The sequence below is a fragment of the Cygnus atratus genome, unplaced genomic scaffold, assembly GCF_013377495.2.
Source record: "Cygnus atratus isolate AKBS03 ecotype Queensland, Australia unplaced genomic scaffold, CAtr_DNAZoo_HiC_assembly HiC_scaffold_44, whole genome shotgun sequence".
NCBI classification, from domain to species: domain Eukaryota; kingdom Metazoa; phylum Chordata; class Aves; order Anseriformes; family Anatidae; genus Cygnus; species Cygnus atratus.
Window position 1 is genome coordinate 178,379 of NW_026110040.1, and position 23,450 is coordinate 201,828.

Genomic DNA, 23,450 nt, shown 5'->3' on the forward strand with positions numbered 1-23,450 from the left:
TTCTAGCAGGGCCTGTGCTCGCCCCGGGAAGGGGAATCCAGCAGCAAGGCTTTTCGGCAAAACAACCGTCGCGCTTCGACGCCCACGAGCTGGGTATTTGCATACGCACCCCGAAAACATGTTCACACCTCGGCTTTGCTGGTCTCTCTTCTGTTTTTTGGTTTTTTTTCACCTAAACCCTGGGAATAAGGTGTGCCGCGACCCTCCTCGGCACTGCTCTGCTCCCGTTGGTTTTGTTTCAAGTTGCAATCAAAAGACTTTATTTTTTTCCTGATTAAGCAGCAAGCGATACGTTGAGCGCGCGGCAGGGAAGCAGCTCACAAAATGTTAACAAACACCCCAAAAATGTCCAAACCCTCCTCCAGGTCTAACCCCATCGCGGCACTGGACCCCGGGAGGATGCTCCCTTTTTCGGACGCCTCTTTCCACGCCAGCTCCTTCCTTTCCAGAGCGAATCCCGTCTCCTGCTAAATCGGGCTGATGTTTTTAGGTCTGCACGCCGCATGGATTCGCCCAGAGCCTGAGGAGGAGGAACGAGGAGAATCTGCAGCAAAAACACACGGTGCGCTCACCCCCCTGCGCACGGTGATGCCTCCTGACCCCACAACCCCTTGGTTTTGTTTTTTTTCTCATCTTTTAAGCATTTTTTCCATTGCCTACTCTCGCACTTCCTCCATGGCCAGTAATTACGCAGCAGCATATCATCCTTCGCCCCGCAGTGCCAAGTTTTCATGTTTTGCCGTCTTTTTGCTGGTTTTCCCCCATTTTTAAGCCCCCTAGCAGCCGCGCTCACAGATCCAGGCCTCGGCACTGCTGCAGATGGCGTCGTTCCAGAGGCCCCTGGAGGAGACGGTGGCGCAGTCCTCACCGTGCTGGCCCACGTTGTTGGGTTCGCCGCTCTTCCAAAACCTGTGGGGGGGGCATGCTGGTTTGGGTAGGAAGCGCTACATTTGGAAACCGGTTGGTTTTTACGTTTTTTTTTTTAAAGGTTCTATGGAGGGAGCAGCCAGGCAGAGAGCACACCCGCCCCACCGCGTACCCTCCTCTCCTTTTAACGCCTCAAAGCAGCTCTACTTCTGTTTCAGTGGTTTTCCCTTTCCCCCCCTGTTTAGCATCAAACAGCTCCATTTCAGTTTCGGTGCTTTTCCCCCAAATCCTGAGAATGAGGAGAGCTGTCAGAAATAACCCCTTGGCCTTGGGGTGACGACACTCAGCTGGGAATGCACTGAGTGGGTGCTGCGGCTCCTCGTGCGTTCCCACCTCAGTTCTCAGCCCCAAAACCAAAGCGATTTGGGGGGAAAACACCAAAATCTAGCCTGCAGCCGGTCCTCTTACCTTTCCCTCCGCCCCACGCTTTCAGGTGCCATAAAACCTTTTCCTGTGCCATTTTCACGCTCCGCCAGAGCAGAGCATGCGGGTGGGTTAGTAAGGGTGCAGCCCTCTGCTTTTCTGGGGCAAAAAAAAGCATTAAAAAGCTGGGTTAGGGGGGCTATTTGCCCTCCGATGCTGCTGGAAAACTTACGCCAGAGAAAGGGAGCGGCCGTCCAACCACTGCCAGTCGCCTTCTTTGTGCATGTCGCTCAGGCCCAGCCAGAACACCCGCGTCTCCATGATGTGATTTGCCAGAAATTTCTGTAAACGGGGGGAAAAAGAGGCTTCAGGATGGGAAGGGGGCACCAAGGTGGAGCTGCCGTTTGGCTTTTGGCAGCACCGAGGTCGTTGACAGCAGTCGGTGACGCTGGGGAGCCCGTCTCTGGCGGGGGACGAGTGCAAGGTACCACTAGCGTGGCACAAAAGGGGACATTTCCTGTCAGAAATGCGAATAAAAGTGCTGAGGTTTCTAACAGCTGGAGGGAGAAGTTCTTTTCAGACCAAATATGCTTTAAAAGCCGGGCTGGTAGAAGCGGTCTTGGGAAGGTGAGGTAGGGATTGTCTAAACTGGGGTGGAAACACCCATTTGTGCCCAATTTAGGGTGGATCGCTCTAATTAATTCTGTAATTTCTATGATTTCAAAACAGTTTCTCTTTCCCACGTGATCACGAGGAGGGATCGCACATGGAGCACACCCCGATGGAGGCGAGTGCCTCTCTCACACCCCAGGATCCTCCTCGAGGTCACGCAGGCGACAGGGGCGGCCACTCCCCACAGACATTTCTCAAGGGGTGCTTAAATCACGCCTGTTGTTTTGGGGACAAACCCAATGGATTTGGCCAAGCCACTTCAGAACCACAGGGGAACCTCAAGGCTGGGGGACTCGGATGCTTTGTCCCAGCTGTGAAGGCTCAAACAGCCCATGCTTAACCTCCTGCTTTCCATTTGCTTTGTATAAGCCTAATTTTCTTCTAAATGCATTAAATGTGGGGGGATTATTTTTGGTTTTTTGGTGCTTTTTTGTGGAAATCCTCGGCTTACGTTTTCCAGCTCGCTGTTGACGACGGCCAGCTGACCGCCGAGCTCGGTGCAGGAGGCTTTAGCATCCATCCAGGGTTTAGGATCGGTGGAGAAAAAATAGCAGGTTTTGGTGAACTGCAGCCAGCCGGCGGGACACCTTGTGCAGAGAATTTCTGAGAGAAAACGGGGAAAGGAAAAGAAAAGAAAAGCTGAGGTGGGTGAGCGCGGGGGGACGCCTGCGGGCTCAGCTCAGCCTCTCCCTCTCACCTGAGAGGTTTCGCAGCCCCTCCAGCGCCGCGCTGAGGAGCGTCGCCGCGCGGCTCTGCTCCTGCCGCAGCTCTGCCAGCTGCTCCAGCGCCCGCTCCGGCGCCTCCCTTCCCTCTGCCGGGGCGGAAAACGAGAGAAAAAGGTAATTCAGGTTTCACCAGAAGAAACCATGTTTACGGCCCTTCCCCATTTCCCTTCCGCCCTGATTTATGCTGTGGCTTTTGATGGGTATTTTTCCCGGCATGAGCTGGTGTTCTCTCAGCTTCACCCATCGAAACCTCAAAGCCCTTTCACTGAATGTTGGGGTTTTTTTGTGTGTGTGTTTATCAACAGGCTGAGAAAAACTTCCTTCCATTAGCATTATACTTCATGGTATTTCAAACTCCTTGAGCTCAGCTCCGTGAGCTCCCAGTGCTACCAGCACATCTTAGGAATCTTTAGACCATCTGCCCAGTGCTTTGGGATAGAAGGACTGAATTTAACGATTTTTTCATCAAAATCAGGCTCTCACCCAGGACGCGGATGCGATCCGACAGCTCCTTCCCCCACTCCGTTTTGCACTGTGCCATCTTCCACTGCATGTTCTCCATTTCTCGGGACACTGGAGGGAGGAAAAACTTTGCTTTTGACCCCGCTGCCCTCACCCGGTGTTGAATTCTGGGATTCTGCCTGAATTTCCCCCCAAACCACCTTGTCCTTGGCGTACCATTTAGAAGTTGGCTCTGAATCACCTGGAGCTCGCCTGAGAGCTGCTTATCTAAGAGGAAAACAAGAGGAGAAACCTCAAAACAAGCCCGCGGCCATCTCCATCCCGCCAGAAGGGATGATTTTGGTTGGGTTTAAGGGAAAAGCCACCCCCAGAAGCAGCAGGTTTCGTACCGAGGGCGTGCTGGACCTCCGAGAGGTTGTGCCAGGCTGTCGTGTGGCTCCTCTCGCCCTGCAGCCGGGCTTGGGCCAGCGCCTCCCACACCGCCGACACTGGAGAAAGGAGCCGGAGGTTTTGTTCCATTTGCTGGTCTTTTCCCCCAAAATCGTGCCCGCCTCGCGCTTGGCAGGGGCGATCCGGTTGTGCGTGCTGGTCTCACCTCTTTGGGTGTTTGTGATGGTGAGAGCCATGAAGATCACGAAGCCAAGGGCCAGCAGTGCGTACAGCAGCACAACGGCTCTGTGCGGGGACGAGGGCAGGAGGGACAGCACTGCCAGGGGCAAAAAAAAGGGTGAGGCAGCCCCAAAGAACTCCCTCCCCTGCAAACCTTTTGGAGAAGAGCACAAAGAGGAGAGATTCCCCCAGGCTCTCTCCTGAGAAGCTCCACCGCTCCCTTCTCCACACCCAAACCTCTTTTTCTTTTTGATCGCAACGGAAGAATTATGAAGCAGAATTTAGCTATAATTTTGGCAAAAGACCCATGTCAAGAGCTGAAAGCCTCCGTTTTCTTGTGTTTTAACTCCAGAGCCATTCCCTCAACCCTGGCGTGGCCCTGCTACCTCCTTTGGGTGCTTTCCTCTGTTCTTCTTCCTCCAACAGCATGTCCCTGGCGAGCTCCCACTTCTCACCGGTGCTCTCAGTGCCATCGTTCCGTGCCATCTCTGGTCCTTTTTCCCTTTGATATCACCCCAATTTTATGCGGTCGTGAAGATGCGTCAGCTCTTCCGGGGGAAGCGAATGTTCATATTTCATAATTCGGATTTCCAAGAAAAAAATTAAATGTGCACACTCAGGAGCTTTTGGAGTGGCTGCCGCGCTTGTGCGGCCTCTCGCCACACGCCACTTCCCCGCTGGTTTTTAGAAGTTCACCCATCATGCTGCTCTTCTCAAGTGAAGCCAATACCCCCCCGAGGTGGTGGGTTTTGAAGGTTTTGTGCCAAAATTATGTGGTGCGTGCCCAAATCTATCTTTGGTTTGGTTTTTGGTGGGAAGTCTCATTTAGGATTTTGTGCGGTGCTTTTGTGGGACTTTCAAATGTTTTTAACCTGGCGCTGTAAAAATCCTCATTTTGTTTTGACAGTGACTCCCTCGTTCCTCCTCCTGAAAATTCTTTCATTGCCCGCAGGGCTTTGAGCCAGGCGTCCCCGGGGCTATTGCAGAAAACGAAAGTTTGAATTTATGAGTAACTTCACTGTTGACTGATTTTGGCCAAATTTCACAGAGGACTGAGGCACTGGGGAAGAGCAAACACAGCCAAAAAGTGAATGGCCTTCACCCTGGCTCTCTTGCTCAGGGCAAACAGCTTCCTCCTTTTGACCGATTTCCCCTTTTTTCATCCCGAATTTAGGGGAAGTCGAGGCTGAACTTCCCCCCAGGGTGGCCACTCATTACCCACAGGGCCCCAACACTTCATGAGAAGCGACAGGATTGGTTTCAGGCCCGAATGCTGTGAATTTGGCTCACACATTCTCAGGGTGGATATATTCCCCCCCCCCCCCAGTCCAAGCATGTGATTTGTTCCAGTGACGTGGGAGAAGATTATAAAAGAAAAAAAAAAAATCCAGGACAGCACTTTCTAAGAAGAAAGAATCGAAAACAGAAAGAATCAGAAAGAATCAAAAACAGTGCTAGAAGTAAAGAGTGGACCAAAAAAAACCAGCTCCCACACCTAACCCCTCAACAATCCTTAACTCTTTAACCCTTTTTAGAATTTTTATCTTTAAAGGGATATCTTTATCTTCAGGATTTTTATCCTAAACTGATTTTCAACCACTTAGCAAAGTGGTTTCCACAAGGAAAATACTTTAAATACTGAAGCCAGGGTGGCAGAAAATCCCTTTACGCTGCCCAAACAAACATTTAGCACCATTAAATTGTCCCCAGGGACATCTTGTCTCCTTCTCAGCAGCTTCAGGACTTAGGGGTGTCCCACACCACTGTCTCTGGGGCCAGCAGGACCCTCAGCATCCCCGTATTATCGGATCATAAAAAATCCTGAGTTGGAAGGGACCTGCGAGGATCACTGAGTCCAGATCCTGGCTCCACACACAACTACCTAAAAATTAAACTGTTATTGTCTGAGGACAACTGTCTCCCAGGGGACATGGATCACCCAGGGGGCCCGGTCTCCCTACAGCCCAGTCCCTGGGGGTATCAGGACCCTCAGTGTCCTCACAGCCTCACAGCCCTGGGGACACTGGGACCCGGCACACGACGACTTCAGGCCTGGGAAATGCGGGACCCCCCGCCGGCACCCCCATTTTGGGGCAGCCATTTTGTCCCCCGCCCTGGCAGCCATTTTGTCCCCATCCCTGGGGATTTCAGCACCCCCAACGTCCCTACCCTTGGATCCCTACAGGACAGGGGCTCTGGTCACACCGACTCCCCCGGGCCCCCATTGCTCCGAGACCCCCCCCCGCTCCCGGTGCCCCTGCTCGGGCACCCCAAGGCCCCTGAGTTAACGGGAGGGGGCGGAAGCCTTCTCCTCAGAGCTGCCACTCGCTACTCGACGCCTCATTGGTGGGAGCTTCTGTCCATAACCCTCTTCAGCCAATCAAAGTGGCCGATCCACCCGCTGAGGCAGGATCAACCACCTGTGCTGAGGGGAGGGAACACCGCCCGGTGTCCGTGCTTCCCATTGGCTGCCTCCCCTCCGATCAATCAAATCAGAGCCATCGCTATTGGCTTCAGCTAAAGGGGCGGGGCTTATTGTCCTCTCCTGTCAACTGGGGTGCCACTCCAAACGAGACGTTGCATTCCATTGGTCATTCCGCCCATCCATCACCCCCATTTGTGCCTGCCATTCGTCTCCCAGAAAGACCCACGGGGGGGGGGGGAGGACCATCTCCTTGAATCTCATTGGCGAAACACTCGTCCATCAACACCCCTCCGGCCTTTCTGTTGGCTCAACGGGAAGCAGGCGGGGCTTCTTAGCCTAGCCCCCCCCCTCCGGGGCTCATTCCCGAACCGCCCTCAGCGATTGGCTGTCGGGCCAGGAGTGGGCGGGCATAGGCGCGAAGGCTGCGCGGTGATTGGCTGCGGGGCGGGGCCGCCTGTCACTCGGTGTCAGGGCGGCGGCGGCAGCGGCGGCTCCCCCATGGCAGCGGCGGGGCCCGCGGCGGCCGCGGCTCCCGCTCGGCTCCAGGCGGCGGCGGCGGCGGCGGCGGCGGCGGGGGGGCGCCGCGGGCCCCCTCCTCGGAGGCAGCCGGCGGTCGCCATGGCAGCGCGGCGCAGGTAGGCGTGGCCACGGGGAAGCCCCGCCCCTTTCTCGGAGGGAGGGGCTCCCCCTCGGGGGGGGGGGGGCGACCCCCTCAGGGGCTGAGGGGGGGGCAATGAGCACCCCCTTGGGGAGGGGTTGGGCCTAAAGCCCCCTCAAGGTTACGGGGGGGGGGCATAAAAGAGCCCCCCCCGGGTGTGGGGGGGTGATTGGGGTCGTCCCCCCACCTTTGGGGGTTAATTGGGGTTAATTTGGGGGTTAATTGGTAATTTGGGGGTTAATTGGTTATTGGGGTCTGCCCCCCCCCCCAGGGCTCCCCCTGTTTGATTTCGGGGTGGGGGTGGGGGGCATCCAAACTGCCCCCCCCACACACACACTGCTGTGGGTGTTGGCCTTCCCCTTAAATCAGGTGAAATTGGTAAAAGATCAGGAAAAATTGGTTAAAAATAGAACAATAAAAAAAAATAGAACAATAAAAAAAAGGGGGGGGCGCAGCAAGCGGTGCCCCCCGCCCCCCAGGCATTGTTGTGAGCCCCCAGATGGCGTTGGGGGGGGGGGGAGGGGAGGGGGGCTTTTGTCACCCCCCCCAGCTGGTTCCTACCCCCCCCACCAGCACCCAGTGGCACCTATGGGTGGGGGTCCCTGTGCCCCCCCCCCCGCCACCACCGCCATCCCTCCCTCCCCTGGCGACGAAGATGGAGCAGCGGCGGCTTTGTGCCGTCCCCGCCTCTCCTTTTGGGTTCAAACCCAGCGATTTTAGCCATGCTGGGGCGGCTCGGGCTCCAAATCGCAGGGTTTTGCCCCAGAATCCCACCTCTCTTTTCTTCTTGTTTTTTTTTCCCCTTTTTTCACTGCTTTTCACTTGGTCAGGGGCTTCGCTGGCAACGTTTAATATCTGCTGCCACCATGGGGGGAAAAAAAAAACGATTTTGGTGAAAAATCCCCAAAAGACACCGAACCCTCACAGTTTTGGGCTCGTTTCAGCCAATTTGGAACAGCAAAAAGCACAAAAATCACCACCCAAGCAGTGTTTTGGGTGGTTTTCCCCCAAAAATGCTCTGGGAGGCTGCGGGGGGGTTTGCTCTCATTTGGTGTTCAACTCAATTTTCACCTGATTTTGGGTGGGTTTGGGTCGTTTTTTACATTGGTGCGTTTTGGGGGGATTTTAGCTTAAAAACTGCACCTGCTTGATCCGTGCCAGCGGCAAAAAACGCGGTTTTTAAACCCATTTTGCCCGTTTTCCTCCTCTTCCCTCCACCCGCAGCTGCTAGTGATGCTTGCAAATGTCCCGCTGAAATATTTGGGGTGGAATCAATTCTTTTTCCTCACCTGGCTCCTTTTATGCGTTAACAATTGTTTTTTCTGGCAAACAAGCGAATTTTTGATAGTTTTGTGTTCGGCTGCGGCAAAACCGCCGCTTTGGTGAACTTTGGAGCCGAAAAGAACATTTGAGATGCGACGAAAACGGCACAAAAAAAAATGTGCAAAGCGGCACTGGGAGACGCTGCAGAAACACGGCGAAAATGGGGTGAAAAAGGTGCAAATTGGCACCGAGAGATGCTGCAAATAAAAACAGGTGGAAAAGACACAAAAACGGCATGGAAGAGGCCCAAAACGGGGCGGAAAAGGCACAAAACGGCGCAGAAAAGGTACAAAGCTGCAGAGAAAAGCTGCGAAAATGGCCCCAAAAAGCTGCAAATTTGGCAGATTTTAAGTGAAAAGGTGGAAATTTTAACGTTTTCCTCCGGAAATGGCCCAGGCTCAAGGTCAGTGCCTCGACGTCCTGCTGAAAATGGGCGTTTTTTATAGCGTTTCAATGGAGCGGTGGTGTTTTGGGGGGAAACGAGCAGAAGCGACACCACCACCCGTGGAATTTGGGGACTTCGGGGACTCCAAAACACCTCAGGGTGCCGGGAAAGTTATTAAAATTAACCGGCTGTCACAAACGGGCCGGTATTGGGGTCATCCAAGCCCCTTTTGGGGCTGATTTCCTCAAATTAGTGCCTGGCTGGCCCCTTGGTGTTTCTGGGGATGTTTTCACTGTTTTCCCCCCAGTTTTCTTAGGGCCTTCAGTAACCCCTTGGCCAGATCCCTGCTGAGGTCCTCGTCCCCCAGCCCAGGGGGAATTTGGGGTGGATGCTTCGAAAAGCCGCTCTGTGGCACCTCTGTCCGCCAAGTGGTGTTCCTTTTTTCTCCAAATTCAAGCATTTTCAGCAAATTTGGGTACCCATCGTCCCGGAACAAGCCATTCATCGTCCCGCAGGCTGCTCCCGCTGCAACAGGAACCCCGGAACACCCCAAAGGATGGGGGCTGCCAGCTCCTTCCCTCCACACCACAAAACCACCCAAAACCACCAGGATTTCACCCCCAAAAAATAAGGTTGAAAAATGCGTGCTCCTCTTTTTCCACCTGCTTTGGTTGAATAAACAATGTTGCCATCCTCGTGCCTCACTTTTGAACTGAATTCGTGCATTTTGCGTGTTTCCTTCTTTATTTTTTAATCCCCTCATCAGAGTGGAGTTATTTTTTTCCTAAAAAGCCATTTCAGAACGTTTTTGCAGCCCGTCAGACCCTGGTTTGATCGTTAACTTGGAATTCTGCAGGCCAGACCTCGGAAATATTAATTACCCAAAACGAATTAACGGGGCCGGATGCGCTGCTGGATGAGCCCTGCCCTCCACGTGCAGCTGAATTAGGCACGATTGAGGCTTTTTCCTTCCCTCAACCCTTAAAAAAATGAGAAAATTTCCTGCTTATTGAGCAAATCCGCCCGATCCTGTTAACGATTGACCTGGTTCTCGCCCCGAAGCGGCTCTGTTAAATTTTGCTGCTTTTCAAAAACCATTAACCAAACGGCGCAGGATTTCCCTCGGTCGCGGTACGGCTGTGCCTCCACGCTGCTCTCCTCCAAGCTCATTTTGCTCCTCCAGCCAATTTTTTCCCCCAAAAAATGGGAAGGAAACACAGCTTTTTGGTTAAAACCCCCATGTTTTTATAACTTGAGCTGCACAGAGCAAATTGAGCCCAAATCAGGTAAACCATGCGTTTCCAATTCACGGCGCTTCCTCTTTTTCCCTGCTTTCTTGATCCCCTTCAAACGCAGGTTCACTCTGCTGATCTTCAACAGCATTTTTCACAAAAAAGCATGTTTTCAGCCCCAAAAAAGAGATGGAGCTTCCTTGAGGGTTCCCAGTCACTACCAATCCTCCAATAAATCCCAGCTGGGGGCGATGCTCGAAGCCCTCTTTTTGCAGCACCCACCAACCTGCCATTTCCCACCCCATTCCCACCAGTCCCCGCAATTCCCAAACTGGGACTTTCTCCTCTCCAGGGGATTTTTTTTCCCTGAAACACTGCCGGAACGGGCAAACCATGCAGCGTCAACACCCAAAGCAAATCCCCAGCGGGGGCAGTGCTCTGTAAATCCTCTCTTCTCACATTGGCCCAAAATGAGGGTACATTGGCCCAAAATGAGGGTACACTGGGCTAAATTCCAGTTTTTAGCCCACTTTAATTCAGCTAATTTACAGCAAACACGAGACGATGCGCTTGGACCTGGCTTGACGTGAAAACCGGGCTTAACCACGGTTCTTTTGTAGGGAATTAAGTGAATATCTCATCGGGCTGCAACTCGAGCGATGCTCACACCACGGCTTAGCTAAAACCGCGGTTTTTTGAAGAGATTTGCAGCAGCACCCAGAGGTTTGAATAAGAAAAGGTCGCGGAGAGCGGAGCAGGGGGGTCCCGTCCTGCTGACGTTGTCGTTCGGCTTCCAGGTGAGACCCCAAAACCCCCGCGGGCTCGGAGCGCCGCCGGCCCCGCCGCGATGGCGTCGCCAGCCGTCAGCCCAGACTCATCGTCGCACGAAGCCCTCTCCTCCGTCAACTCGGCCCCGGCGTGCTCGCCCACCTCCGACTCGGAGAACCTCAGCCCCGACGAGCTGGAGCTGCTGGCCAAGCTGGAGGAGCAGAACCGGTGAGCCCCGGCGGGTGTCTGCCCCGCTGGGTCTTTAAAATGTCCTTTTTTTGGCAAGGATTTCCCCTAAAATCAGAGTGGACCGCGATGACACACTTCTCCCAAGCTTCAGTCAAACCAAGGTGAAAATGCTCCAATTGTGGGGGTTTTTTTTAGTCCAGGTTATGCTTTTTCTTTGAAAGCAGCAGGGTTTGATTGCTCAGGTGGGTCAATAGGATCTCCTGGCAGGAGGGGGCTGTTTGGGACTAATAAATAATAAACCCACCCACTTCGTTCATTTTTTTACCTGCTTGATGGGAAGCAAGCCCTGAGGCTCCCTTAGCTGAAGGACCAGGCAAAAAGCTCTGTCCCTGGCATTAAAGCAGTGTTATGCCCCAAAACTCCAGCTCTGAAATGCAAATTCCCTCGCAAAGCCATTTCTAGGCAACGTTTCCCATGAAAAACCCCACTGCAATCCCATTATTGAGCAAAGTCGTTAAAGAAGCCGTCCCCGGAGAGCAGTCGGCATCTGGCTGGGAAAAATTGCCCGTTTGGGTGCCGTTTTGAAGGGGTTTGGGGGAATGTCTCTTCCCCGGGACAGTTTCAGGGGAATATCTCCTCTTTTGGGGTATTGTAGGGGAACAGCTCCACCTTTAGAGTGGTTTTGGGGGGGAATATGTCCTCTTTTGGGGTATTTAGGGGGGTAATACCTCCTCCTTTAGGGTGTTTTTGGGGGAATATTTCCTCTTTTGGGGTGTTTGGGGGGGAATATCTCCTCCTTTAGGGTGGCTTTGGAGGAGTATCTCCTCTTTGGGGGCTCTCTCCTCCTTTGGGGCTTTTTTGGGGCTAACTCAGTCTCTGGCAGGCTGCTGGAGGCTGACTCCAAGTCGATGCGCTCCATGAATGGCTCACGAAGGAACAGCGGCTCCTCCTTGGTCTCCAGTTCCTCGGCCTCCTCCAACCTCAGCCACCTCGAGGAGGACACCTGGATCCTCTGGGGCCGCATCGTCAACGAGTGGGACGAGTGGCGGAAGAAGAAGGAGAAGCTGCTCAAGGTGGGGACGGCGCGCTGGTTTTACTTTATTCTAACCTGCAGCAGGTGGAAACTCGTTTTCTCAGGGTTTTACCCCTTTTTTCCCCAGGAGCTCATCCGCAAAGGGATCCCCCACCACTTCCGCGCCATCGTCTGGCAGCTGCTCTGCAGTGCCACTGACATGCCCGTCAAAAACCAGTACTCGGAGCTGCTCAAGATGTCCTCGCCCTGCGAGAAGCTCATCCGCCGCGACATCGCCCGCACCTACCCTGAGCACGAGTTCTTCAAGGGCCAGGACAGCCTGGGCCAGGAGGTGCTCTTCAACGTCATGAAGGTAACGTCCCTGTCCCTCTGCCGGCACCACCACGGGTTTTGAAGCTGGTTTTGTTGGATATGAGTTTTCAAGGGCTTTGGTTCCCACCAAAGGCTCCTGGGACCACTGCTTGTCGCGGCATAACCGGCTCCTCATCCCCTGAGCATCCCAGGCCCCCTTATTCCTGTAGTTAATGAATCAAGAAATGGATAGCTGAGTCTTTTGGGGTCTAAACTGAACTTTGCAGCGATGTCATGCACACAAGCTGAAAAAAAAGCTATTTTCTACGCCGTGGTCAAGCCTTCCGTCCGCCGCTGCACGCCTGCAGTGAGCAGGGATGGTGCCCCAGCCCGTCCCCCAGCTCACACGTCTGTTTCGTTCAATTTTGGGATCTTTCCAGGCTTATTCGCTGGTGGACCGGGAGGTTGGATACTGCCAAGGCAGCGCCTTCATCGTGGGACTGCTGCTTATGCAGGTTTGTGCTGGCCCCTGGGCGAGGAGCAGCTGCTGATGGGTTTTTAACGCCCTTTGGGGGGTGGCAGAAGAGGGGTGAGAAACGGGAGCCTTTTTCTTCGTCTTCAGGAGCAAAATAGGCTTGTTCCCCCTACCCCCCCTGCTCCACCTGGGTTTAAAATCCCCCGTTCACGTTCCCATTCAGCTGGGGATGGCTCCCAACACATCCTGTCCCATCACCTGATGGCAAGAGGCTCCGTTCTGGAGCTGCTGGCAGATGTTTAAGGGGGATTTGTGTCCCGCCGGGTCTCCAGATGCCCGAGGAGGAGGCCTTCTGCGTGTTCGTGAGGCTGATGCAGGAGTACCGCTTGCGGGAGCTCTTCAAACCCAGCATGGCCGAGCTGGGACTCTGCATCTACCAGTTCGAGTACATGCTGCAGGTAAGCACAGCCCGCAGAACGCTCTGGGTGGCAGGAGCCTGAGGGTAAATCGGGGGGACAAGGACCAGGAGAGGTAGGTGAGAGGTGGCAGCGCTTGGGAGATGCTGGAGAAATTAAATCCTCCCGTGGAGCTCGTGTCCGGCCACGCGGAGATCCTGGGGACATCCGTGAGACACCCCAGGGACCCTCCGCGATTCCTCGGGGGGGAACATCCGTGAGGACCCTGGGGGCCTCCCATCCGGCACCGCGGGGACCTCCACGAGGGCCCGTCCACAACAAAAAGCCACGAATGACCCCCAAAATCGGCCCCCATGCCCCGTTTCTTTCCCGTTTCCCCCGTTTCTCCCGTGCAGGAGCAGCTGCCGGAGCTGAACATCCACTTCCGGTCGCAGAGCTTCCTCACCTCCATGTACGCCTCGTCCTGGTTCCTCACCCTCTTCCTCACCACCTTCCCCCTGCCCGTGGCCACGCGCGTCTTCGACATCTTCATGTACGAGGTAACGGGGCCGCGGCGAGCGCCTGGAGCACAAAGGGACCGCAGCTTGGGTGGGGAAATGTTCTTCCTGCCTGGCGTTTTGGGGAGAAACCCCAAACCCCTCAAGGGTGGTGGCGGGTGGGAGAGGTGACGGCACTCCCCGCAGGGGCTGGAGATCGTCTTCCGCGTGGGGATGGCTCTGCTGCAGTTCAACCAGGCCGAGCTCGTCCAGCTGGACATGGAAGGCATGTCCCAGGTACGTGCTGCTGCCTTTTGGGGCCGATCTAGGCCGTGGGACAAATGTGGGCAGATTTATCCCACAGGCTGTGTTTTGGGGCAGATTTGTCCAACAGGGCATGTCTGGGGGGGAGGATTTGTCCAATGGGGCATTTTTTGGCGTAGTTTTAGGCAACGAGACTTATTTAGGGGACAGATTTGTCCAGCAGGATGTGTTTTGGGGCTGATACAGGAAATGAGAGATGGTCTGGGGGCAAATTTGACCAAAGAAACATGGTTTGGGGTGGATTTAGTCAATGGGTAACATGTTTTGGGGCAGGTTTACGAAACACGACATGTTTGGGGGCGTTTTGGAGTGGATTTACGCAACGGGTCATATTTTGGGGCCAGTTTCCACATCAGGCCATATTTTGGGGTCAGTTCACACAGGAGGCCACATTTCAGGGTTGATTTACATGATGGGCTGCGTTTTGAAGCAAATTCCTGTCCGACAGGACATGTTTTGGGGCAGATTTGGTGGGCTTACTTGGCGGGACGTGGTTAGGGGCTGTGTTTTGGGACCACTTGATGTGCCGGGCTGCTTTTGGGGCCGTGTTTCGGGCCGGTCGATGAAACCGGGCTGCGTTTCGGGGCCGGGCTGCCGCGGGGGCCGTGGCTTCACCCCCGGCGGTGGGCGCTGTGCCCGCAGTACTTCCAGAAGGTGATCCCGCACCAGTTCGACAGCTGCCCCGACAAGCTCATCCTCAGGGCCTTCCAGGTCAAGTACAACCCCAAGAAGATGAAGAGGTGAGACGGGCTTCTGCCGCCGGGCGGGATCCCCCCGGGACGCACGGGTGGGTGCCTGGCCCCGGCCCCAGCTCGTCCCCGGGTCCCAGCTTGTCCCCCTGTCCCCTGCAGGCTGGAGAAGGAGTACGCCGCCATCAAGAACAAGGAGATGGAGGAGCAGATCGAGATCAAGGTGAGACGGGGTCGTGCAGCGGCGGCCTGGGGCTGCGTCAGCTGTCCCCGGGGACACTCGGCCCGTCCCGGGCCACACTTGGGGTGTCCCTGGGGCTCTTTGGGCCATTCCCGGGGCCACTTGACCCATCCCCAGGGCCACCTGAGCCCTTCTGGCACAGCTTAGCCCATTCCAGGGCCGTTTTACTCATCTGTGGAACCACTTTGAGCCATCCTGGGGCCGTTTAACTTGCCCACGGGGCCAGCTAAGCCATCCTGAAGCTACTTGGACCCATCCTGGAGCCCCTTCACCCATCCCTGGGACCATTTAAGCCATCCCGGGGTGGCTTAGCCCAACTGTGGGGCCATTTAAACCACTCCGGGGCTGCTTTGACTCGTCCCCAAGGCCACTTTGAGCCATCCTGGGGCCATTTACCCTCTCCCTGGGGCTATTTAATCCATCCCTGGGGCCGCTTTGACCCATCCTAGGGCTGTTGGAACTGTCCCCAGGGCCACTTAGCACGTCCCCAGGGCCATCGCAGCCATCTTGGGGCAGCCTTAATGATCCCTGGCGCCACTTCGACCCAGCCCAGGGCCACTTGTCCCCTCACATCCCCCCATCCCCAGGCTGACCCCAGCTCAGTCACCCCCCTGGGGACATCAGCACCCCCCCAGGACTGATTCTTCCCCAATTTCTTCCCCAATTTCTTCCCCAGCGCCTTCGCACCGAGAACCGCCTGCTGAAGCAGCGCATTGAAACCCTGGAGAAGGTGAGCCCCACGGCTGGCACCCCAAAACCTCCTGGGGGCACCCAAAATCTCCTGGAGGCACCCAGAACCTCCTAGAGGCACCCAAAACCTCCCGGGGGCACCCAGAACGTCCTGGGGGTACCCAATATCAACCTGGAACACCCCCAAAACACCCTGGAGCACCCCAAAACACCCTGGAGCACCCAAAACCCGCACTTATGCTGCCGTCCAGGTACCCAGCACCCTTGGGTGCAACCCCATGACCTCCAGCACACCCTTACAAGGCTGCGCCCCCAAAATCTCCCCTCTCAGCATTGTTTTGGTGGGGAAAAAAAGAAAAAAAAGGAAAACCACATCCAGCCTGCGGCTTCCTCCTCGTTTTTCCAAGCGGGTTCTCCCTCCAGGAGGTGGAAAATGCTCCGTTTATGGCAAAACCCAGCGGTGGCCGTATTTCCCCCCCACACCCCGTACCCGAAAGAGCTAAAATCCTTGGAAAGCGCCCCAAAACGGGAAGGTGCCGGGTGACTCTGCTGCACGGCTTCTCTCGCTGCCTCTGTCTGCTCCGTTTATCTCGTTACGTGTCTCCTTTCTCTCTTCCTCCGCCGGCGGCCGCAGGAGAGCGCGGCTCTCGCCGACAGGCTCATCCAGGTAGCGTCCCCAAAAATGGCTATTTTTTCTCTTTTCCGCTGCGTTTTAACCCTTTTCTCCCCGCCTTTTTGCTTCCCAGCCTCCGGCTCGCTCGGTCGGGGAGGTTTGCCTGCTTTTCCGGAGGCTCCCGCGCACCTTCCCCGCTTTGGAGGGGGGGGAAGGAGGATCGGTGGGGTTTGGGGTGGGCAAATTTTGGGGTTTGGGCCCGTTTGGGGGCTCGACATAAAGCCAGGGGCAGCGCGGTGGTGCTCGGGGAGGGGGTTTTGGGTAAAAAGACGCCGTTTTGGTGAGTTTGAAGAAAACAGGTGGGTCTGGGGTGAAAGGTCGGCGCTGGGTGCAGGGGGTAAGGGTCAGGATGACCCCGGAGGTCCTCGTGGGGCTGTTGTCACCTCAGCGTCACCTCCTTGTCCCCAGTGCCCCCTGCTGTAGGGCTGGCATCACCCACCAGGGCCGACGTCACCCCTTTGTCCTCGGTGTCACCCTGCAGGGCCGGCGTCACCCCCTTGTCCCCAGCATCACCCAGCACGGGACTAACGTCACCCTCTCGTCCCCAGTGCCACCCATTTTGGGGCTGGCATCCCCAGAACGGGGCTGGTGTCCCCGTAATGGGGCTGGTGTCCCCAGATTGGGGTGTCACCTTGTCCCCCACGCCATGCCCTTGTCCCCAACCTCAGGACTGCCGTCCCCTCTCTCCCCGGTGTCCCCCCTTGTCCCCCCCACCCCCCCCATCTCACCCCCAGCGGTGGCGCTGACCCGACGGGGGACGAGGACAGGGCTCGGTGCCCCCCCCCGCCCCCAGGAGGTGACCCGTCCCCCCGCTGTCCCCAAGGGCCAGGTGACGCGGGCGCAGGAGGCGGAGGAGAACTACATCATCAAGCGGGAGCTGGCGGTGGTGAAGCAGCGCTGCACCTCGGCCACCGAGAACCTCCAGCGCGCCCAGAGCACCATCCGCCAGCTGCAGGACCAGCAGGTCGGTGTCCCCAGGCGTCCCCAAGCGTCCCCACGCCGCCCTCCTTCCTTCCCAGCCCCCTGCTCGCGGTGTCACCGGGCGGGGGGACCCATGGGTGACACCTCGGGGCCGGCGGCAGGGGAACCCGCGGTTCAGCGAGGAGTTTGTCACCCACCTGGAGACGGAGCTGGAGCAGTCGCGGCTGCGGGAGAGCGAGACGCTCGGCGCCCTCAAGGAGATGCAGGACAAAGTGCTCGACATGGAGAAGGTGACAGGGGTGGTGGCACGGGCTCTGGGGATGGGGGCGGTCACGGGGGTGGCCTCGGGGTTGGGGACAAACACACGAAGGAGCTTGGGGTTGGGGACAGCCACGTGAAGGACCTTGGGGACTGTCCCATGAGCGGTCCCTGAGCTGGGGACAATCCCCTGAGTGGCCTTGAGGGCGGGGAGTGTCTCACAGGTGGCTCTGGGGACAGGGATTGTCACGCAAGTGGTCTTGGGGACAGGGACAAAGACACGAGCGGCCGTGGGGGGTCCTGAACCTGCTGTCCCCTGTCCCCGGGGATCCCCAGTGCCACACAAGTGTCCCCAGGTGTCCCTCGTGTCCCACGTCCCCTGTCCCCAGGGATCCCCAGTGCCACACAAGTGTCCCCAGGTGTCCCTCGTGCCCCATGTCCCCTGTCCCCACCGTCAGCTCCCACCAACGCCCCACGAGCGTCCATCCCCACCTCCCCCCGGCGGAGGGGAATGAGCCCCCGACCCTGGGGCGTCCCCGCCGATGTCCCCCTGTCCCCGCAGAGGAGCAGCCTCCTGCCGGACGAGGACAACGTGGTGAGGCTGCAGGAGGAGCTGCAGGCGCTGGCGCTGCGCGAGGCTGAGGCCGTCAAGTCCCTGACGGAGCTGCAGCAGCAGGTGAAGGACCTCAGTGACAGCTGGCAGGTGAGGCCACCTCAGTCCCCTCCCGGCCACCCAAGTCCCTTGTCCCAGTGCCTGGGGGCCCTCCTGGCCACCCATGGCCCCTCTGTGGCCACTTGGGGCTCTTCCCGGCCACCTGGGGCCCTCATCCTGATGCCTGGGTGCACTCTGGGCCACCCGAGTCCCTTGTCCTGACACCTGGGGCCCCTCCTGGCCACCTGGGTCCTTTGTCCCAGTGCCTGGGTCCCTTGTCCCAATGCTTGGGTCCCCTCCTGGCCATCTGGGTCCCCTCCTGGCCACCTAGGCCCCTTGTCCCAGCACCTTGTCCCCTCCTGGCCACTAAATCCCTTTGTCCCACCGTCTGGGTCCCTTGTCCCAGCACCTTGTCCCCTCCCGGCCACCCGGGTCCCCTCCCGGCCACCCAGATCCCCTCGTCCCACCACCCGGACCCCCTGTCCCAGCACCGTGTCCCCTCCGGGCACAGGCGGGCCGCGCGGGCGGGCGCTGGAAGGAGTCCCCGCGGCGCAGCAACGCCAACGCGCTGCAGGAGGCCGTGGTGGCGGCGCGGCTGCGCGAGGCCCAGGCGCAGGCCGAGCTGCGGGCGCTGCGGCAGCGGGTGCTGCAGCTGGAGACACAGGTGGGTGCTGGGCCCTGGGTGCTGGGCCCTGGGTGCAGGGGCAGTGGGTGCTGAGCTGGAGATACTGGGGCAGTGGGTGCTGAACTGGGTGTGATGGGTCCACGGGTGCTGGAGGTGTGGGTGCTGAACCGCGGATACTGGGGCCGTGGGTGCTGGGGCCGTGGGTGCCGAACTGGGGCCATTGGTGCTGAACTGGGTGTGATGGGGCCGTGGGTGTTGAACTGGGGGTACTGGGGATACTGGGGTCATGGGAGTTGGAAGTGTGGGTGCTGAACTGGGGATACTGGGGGTGCTGAAGCCATAGGTGCTGAACCGGGGGTGCTGGGGTTGTTGGGGCCATGGGTGCTGGGGTGGTGGGTGCTGAACTGGGGATACTGGGGCTATGGGAGCTGAACTGGGGGTGTTGGGGCCATGGGTGCTGGGGCCGTGGGTGCTGACCTGGAGATATTGGGGCCATGGGTGCTGAGCTGGTGTTACTGGGAGCTGGGGCAGTGGGTGACCCCCGCACCCTGGGGCCACGGCGCTGGGCCACCCGGGGGTGCCGTGCCCGTGGTGGCGGTGGTCCAGGAGGGGAGGTGACAGGCCTGTCCCCCCCCGTCCCCCCGCCCCGTGGCAGGGCCAGATCCAGCGCACGGTGCTGGGCCGCGCCGAGCAGACGTGCGCGGGGCTGCGGGAGCAGCTGCGGCTGGCGGCGGCGCAGAGCAAGGGGCTGCAGGCGCAGCTCAGCGAGAGCCACCGCAAGCACGCCGAGGCCCAGTGCAAGGTGGGACACTTGGGGACACGTGGGGACACTTGGGGGCACCCATGGGAACCCCCCCGCCTCTCCCCACGGGTCCTCGCCAGCCCCGTCCTGGGGACGCTCGCTGGGGACACTCCTGTCCCCTCCCTGGGGACATTGGTGTGCCCTCCGCACCCCTGTCACCTCCCTGGGGACACCCACAGCCCCTCCCACAAGGTCCCACTGTCCCTCCCCAGTGTCCCGTCCCCTGGAGGTCCCATCCCCATCACCCACAGGGTCCCAATGTCCCCGTTGTCACACCGTCCCCTCCCCGGGGTCCCATCTCCGTCACCCATGGGGTGACACGGTGACATGGTGACACAGTGACGCGGTGACCCGGTGCTGTGGTGACATGATGACGGGGTGACACGATGATGCAGTGACACAGTGACACGGTGATGCGGTGCCGCGGTGACATAGTGACATGGTGCCACAGTGACTTGGTGACATGGTGCCGCGGTGACACAGTGCCACGGTGATGCAGTGACACAGTGTCACGGTGCCGCGGTGACACGGTGCCACGCCTGTCCCCAGAGCAAGGAGGAGGTGATGGCGGTGCGGCTGCGCGAGGCCGACAGCATGGCCGCCCTGGCCGAGATGCGGCAGCGCGTCGCCGAGCTGGAGATCCAGGTGGGTGGCACCGGGGGACGCGGGGACACCGTGGGGACACCGTGGGGACACGGGGGGGGGGGGGGAGGGCACGGGGGACAGGGGGGCACCCGCTGACCCGCGCGCACCCGCAGAGGGAGGAGGGGATGCTCCAGGGGCAGCTCAACCACTCGGACGCCGCCCAGTACATCCGGCAGCTCAAGGACCACATCGACGAGCTCAAGGCCGAGGTAAGGCACCCATGGGTGCTGCGGCGCCGCCATCCTGCACCCAGGGGTGCTGGGAGACCCGTCACCCGTGCCCGGGGGTGCTGGGAGAGGTGGAGGCTGCGCCCTTGGGTGCTAGGAGAACCACGCCGTGCACCCGGGGCTGTATGTGCTGCGCCCTTGGGTGCTGGGAGACCCGTACCCTGCACCCACGGGTGCTGTGGGCCCCACGTCCTGGGGCTGTCGCCCTCGGGTGCCTCGGGGACCCCCTCCTGCCCCCAGTGCAGCAGGGCCCCCCCGGACGCTCCCGGTCCCCGTGCGGGTGGTGCCATCGGGGTGGTGCCGTCGGCGACGTCCCCACGGTGCCGCAGGGACAGCTGGTGACAATGGCCCCCCTTGTGTCGCCCCTCCCCCCTTCTCTGCTGTCCCCTCCCTTGTCCCTTGTCCTCTTGTCCCCTTGTCCCCTGCCCCTTGTCCCCATCCCCTTGTCTTCCTGTCCCCTTGTCGCATCCCCTTGTCCCTTGTCCCCATCCCCTTGTCCCCCCGTCCCCTTGTCCCCCTGTGCCCATCCCCTTGTCCCGTATCCCCATCCCTTTGTCCATCCCCTTGTCCCCTGTCCCATCTCCTTCATCCCTGTCCCCATGTCCCCCTGTCCCCTTGTCCACGTGTCCCTGTCCCCATATCCCCATGTCCCCTTGTCCCCTCGTCCCCATCCCCTGGTCCCTGTCCCCCTGTCCCCTTTTCCCCATGTCCTCATCCCTTTGTCCCCCCGTCCCCTTGTCCCGGTGTCCCCATCCCTTTGTCCCCGTGTCCCCATCCCCGTATCCCCTGTCCCTGTCCCCGTCCCTGTCCCCGCAGATCCGGCTGCTGCGGGGCCCGCTGGCCTTCGGGGCGGTGGGGCTGGGGCCGCGGCTGGGGGACGAGGACTCGCTGGGCTCCTCGGACGAGGAGCTGCCGCCGCCCTTCGCGCTGCCCCGCGGGGACCTCGGGGACCTCGGCGACATGGGCGACAGCAGCGACAGCGACACCGAGGGGGCCCCCACGGCGCCGTGACCCGCGGGGGACGCCGGTGGCACCGCCACCCACGGGGACACGGGGGGGGGGGGGGGGGCTTTGGGGACAGCAGCGGCGCCGCGCCTCGGGGACCCCGCGGGCACCCCGACCCTTGGGGACGAGGGGACGAGGGGGGGACCTGCCAGCCCCGGGGCACCCGGGGGACACCCGGGGGCACCCAGGGGACGTGGGGGGACACCCGGGGGACCCACAGCACCCAGGGGACGCCTGTGGGCCCTATGGCACCCAGGGGACACCCGGGGACCCCCCGGTGTGGCCCCGATCCTGCCCCCCCCCCGTCCCCCCCCCCGTTTGTACTCCGTGAAAAAAAAAAAGAGGTGCTGGGGGCCCCAAAACCCTGCGGAGTCGCCCCAAAATGTTGTGCCCCCTCCCAAAAAAAAAAAAAAAAGAAAAAAAACACCTTTTGGGTTGCTCCTGGAGTGTTCTTGGATCCCAAAAGCGCTGAGATTTGTCCCAAAATGACCCCCCCCCCAAGGACATTAAATCCCCCTCCCCTCAAAATGTGGAACCCCAAAAACCCAGAGATTTCCCCCCAAAATGCCCCCCCCAGGACTCCCAACCCCTTGAGGTGCCCTCCCCCCCCCCCCCAAGATAAAGGTCTGGGGTCCCAAAACCCTCGAGTTTCTCCCCAAAATGTTATGTCCCCCCCAAGGAACCACACGTGCGGGGGGGCAGCGCCTTTATTTGGGGGGGTTGCGAGGGGAGGGGGCATTTTTGGGGGGTCCCGGGCTCAGGGGGCTCCTGGGGGGGCCCCAACTGGAGGCAGCTTCGGGTCAGTGGTCCTAAGCTGGGGGGAGGGACACCAGTGTGCTCCCAGTGCCCCCCAGTATGCTCCCAGTGCCCCCATTTACTGTTTCTGTCCCCCCCCAGTCTCTTCCCAGTACTCCCAGTACGCCGTGCCCCCCCCCAATGTTTCCAGTGCCCAGTATTGGCAGTCAGCCCCCCCCAGTGCTCCCAGTTCCCTCCCAGTGCCGCCCCAACACTCTCAGTATTACCAGTTAGCCCCCCAGTGCTCCCAGTGTCCCCAGTATTACCAGTTACCACCCCAGTGTGCCCCCTAGCTCCCGCCCAGTGTTCCCAGTTCCCTCCCAGTGCCCCCCCAGTGCGCCCAGCGTCCCCAGTACTACCAGTTACCCTCCCAGCATGCCCCCCAGCTCCTGCCCAGTGTTCCCAGTTCTCTCCCAGTCCCCCCCGTACCTGCCCCCCCCCGCGCTGGGGGGCCGTGCTGGAGCCGGGGGGGGCCGGGGGGGGCCGGGGGGCAGCTGAGGGCAGAAATGGGGGGGACTCAGCAATACGGGGGGGGTGTTAGGGAGGGGGGCGGATTTTTTTGGGGGGGGGCCTCACCTGTGCGCCCGTGGACGACCCAGAGCCCCCCCGCCAGCGCCGCCCCCACCACGAAGGCACCGAAGGAGACGGCGGCCACAGCCCCGGGGGGCACGGCAGGGTCTGGGGGGGGGGCAGCGTTAACGGGGGGGGCTGAACACCCCCCCCCCCAAACCTTCCCCCCCCCAATCCCAGCACTCACCCGCGGGGGGGGGCCTGGGCCGATCCGGCGGGGGGGGCTGGGGGCGGCGCAGTGGGGGGGGGGGCGGCGGGAACGGCTCGGGGGGGGAACCTGGGGGGGGGGGGATGGGGGTTATTTGGGGGGGCTCGAGGGAGATGGGGGGTTATTGGGGGGGGCTCGGAAGGGGCGTGGTCCCGTGGGGGGAGTCCCGTGTCCGTATAATGAGGGGGGGGGAAGGGGTTTTGGGGGGGTCTCGGGGGAGGGGGCGGAGGTCTTGATTGGGGGGGGGTCGCCAGGAGGGGGGGGATACTGGAGGGGGGTCCCAGGGGGGTTACTGGGGGAGGGGGGGGTTATGGGGTGCGGGGTCCGGAGGGGGGGATCTTGTGGGGGAGGTTTACTGGAGGGGGGGGGACACCGTTATGGGGGGGGCTATGGGGTGGGGGAGGTCTCGGGCGGGGGGGGGTTACTTGGGATGGGGGGTCCCGGCGGGGGGGGGGGGGAAGTTATGGGGGGTCCCGTTCGGGGGGGGGGGCGTTATAGGGGGGTCCCCAGGGGGGCTTAATGGGGGGGGAGTCCCGTTGGGGGGGTTATTGGGGGGGGGGGGTCCCGTTCGGGGGGGGGGGCGGGGGGGAGTTATGGGAGGGGTCCCAGGGGGGCTTAACGGGGGGGGGGGTCCCGTTGGGGGGGTTATTGGGGGGGGGGGTCCCGTTCGGGGGGGGGCGGGGGGGGGGGGGGGGG

At 59.7% G+C, this 23,450-nt stretch overlaps 2 protein-coding genes across 3 annotated transcripts; one reads left to right on the forward strand and one right to left on the reverse strand.

Annotated features, from left to right (window-relative positions):
• Positions 1-239: 239 nt before the first annotated feature.
• LOC118261174 (C-type lectin domain family 17, member A-like) lies at positions 240-4,250 on the reverse strand. Its single transcript, XM_035571892.1, has 9 exons — positions 4,145-4,250; positions 3,745-3,855; positions 3,539-3,637; positions 3,366-3,416; positions 3,171-3,260; positions 2,660-2,773; positions 2,414-2,565; positions 1,523-1,632; positions 240-909 (listed from the first exon to the last, which is right to left on the reverse strand). The coding sequence occupies exons 1-9, from the start codon at positions 4,242-4,244 to the stop codon at positions 777-779; spliced, it is 960 nt and encodes a 319-aa protein (XP_035427785.1). The 5' UTR covers positions 4,245-4,250; the 3' UTR covers positions 240-776.
• Positions 4,251-6,758: 2,508 nt separating this feature from the next.
• Positions 6,759-21,437, forward strand: EVI5L (ecotropic viral integration site 5 like). 2 transcript variants are annotated; one of them, XM_035571868.2, is made up of 21 exons: positions 6,759-6,818; positions 8,066-8,567; positions 10,402-10,504; positions 10,579-10,777; positions 11,622-11,811; positions 11,899-12,123; positions 12,503-12,577; positions 12,870-12,995; positions 13,349-13,492; positions 13,637-13,726; positions 14,396-14,493; positions 14,605-14,665; positions 15,360-15,413; positions 16,870-17,010; positions 17,129-17,257; positions 17,788-17,928; positions 18,389-18,541; positions 19,158-19,304; positions 19,854-19,949; positions 20,063-20,158; positions 20,993-21,437. In XM_035571868.2, exons 4-21 carry the CDS (start codon positions 10,629-10,631, stop codon positions 21,185-21,187), a joined length of 2,310 nt encoding a protein of 769 aa, XP_035427761.1. In that variant the 5' UTR covers positions 6,759-6,818; positions 8,066-8,567; positions 10,402-10,504; positions 10,579-10,628; the 3' UTR covers positions 21,188-21,437. The 2 variants fall into 2 exon arrangements, with proteins under 2 accessions (XP_035427761.1, XP_035427760.1); XM_035571867.2 differs by lacking the exons at positions 8,066-8,567; positions 10,402-10,504 and having other exon boundaries at positions 6,774-6,818; positions 11,622-12,123.
• Positions 21,438-23,450: the final 2,013 nt, after the last annotated feature.

Excerpts from the sequence above, each read along its gene's own strand:
- EVI5L (XM_035571867.2), top strand. The coding sequence starts at position 10,629 with ATGGCGTCGCCAGCCGTCAGCCCAGACTCATCGTCGCACGAAGCCCTC. Across the intron at positions 14,494-14,604 it reads AACCCCAAGAAGATGAAGAG|GCTGGAGAAGGAGTACGCCG; the intron begins GTGAGACGGGCT and ends TGTCCCCTGCAG. Across the intron at positions 19,305-19,853 it reads ACGCCGAGGCCCAGTGCAAG|AGCAAGGAGGAGGTGATGGC; the intron begins GTGGGACACTTG and ends GCCTGTCCCCAG.
- LOC118261174 (XM_035571892.1), bottom strand. The coding sequence starts at position 4,244 with ATGGCACGGAACGATGGCACTGAGAGCACCGGTGAGAAGTGGGAGCTC. Across the intron at positions 3,638-3,744 it reads CATCACAAACACCCAAAGAG|TGTCGGCGGTGTGGGAGGCG; the intron begins GTGAGACCAGCA and ends TCCTTTCTCCAG. Across the intron at positions 1,633-2,413 it reads TCAACAGCGAGCTGGAAAAC|AAATTTCTGGCAAATCACAT; the intron begins GTAAGCCGAGGA and ends CCCCGTTTACAG.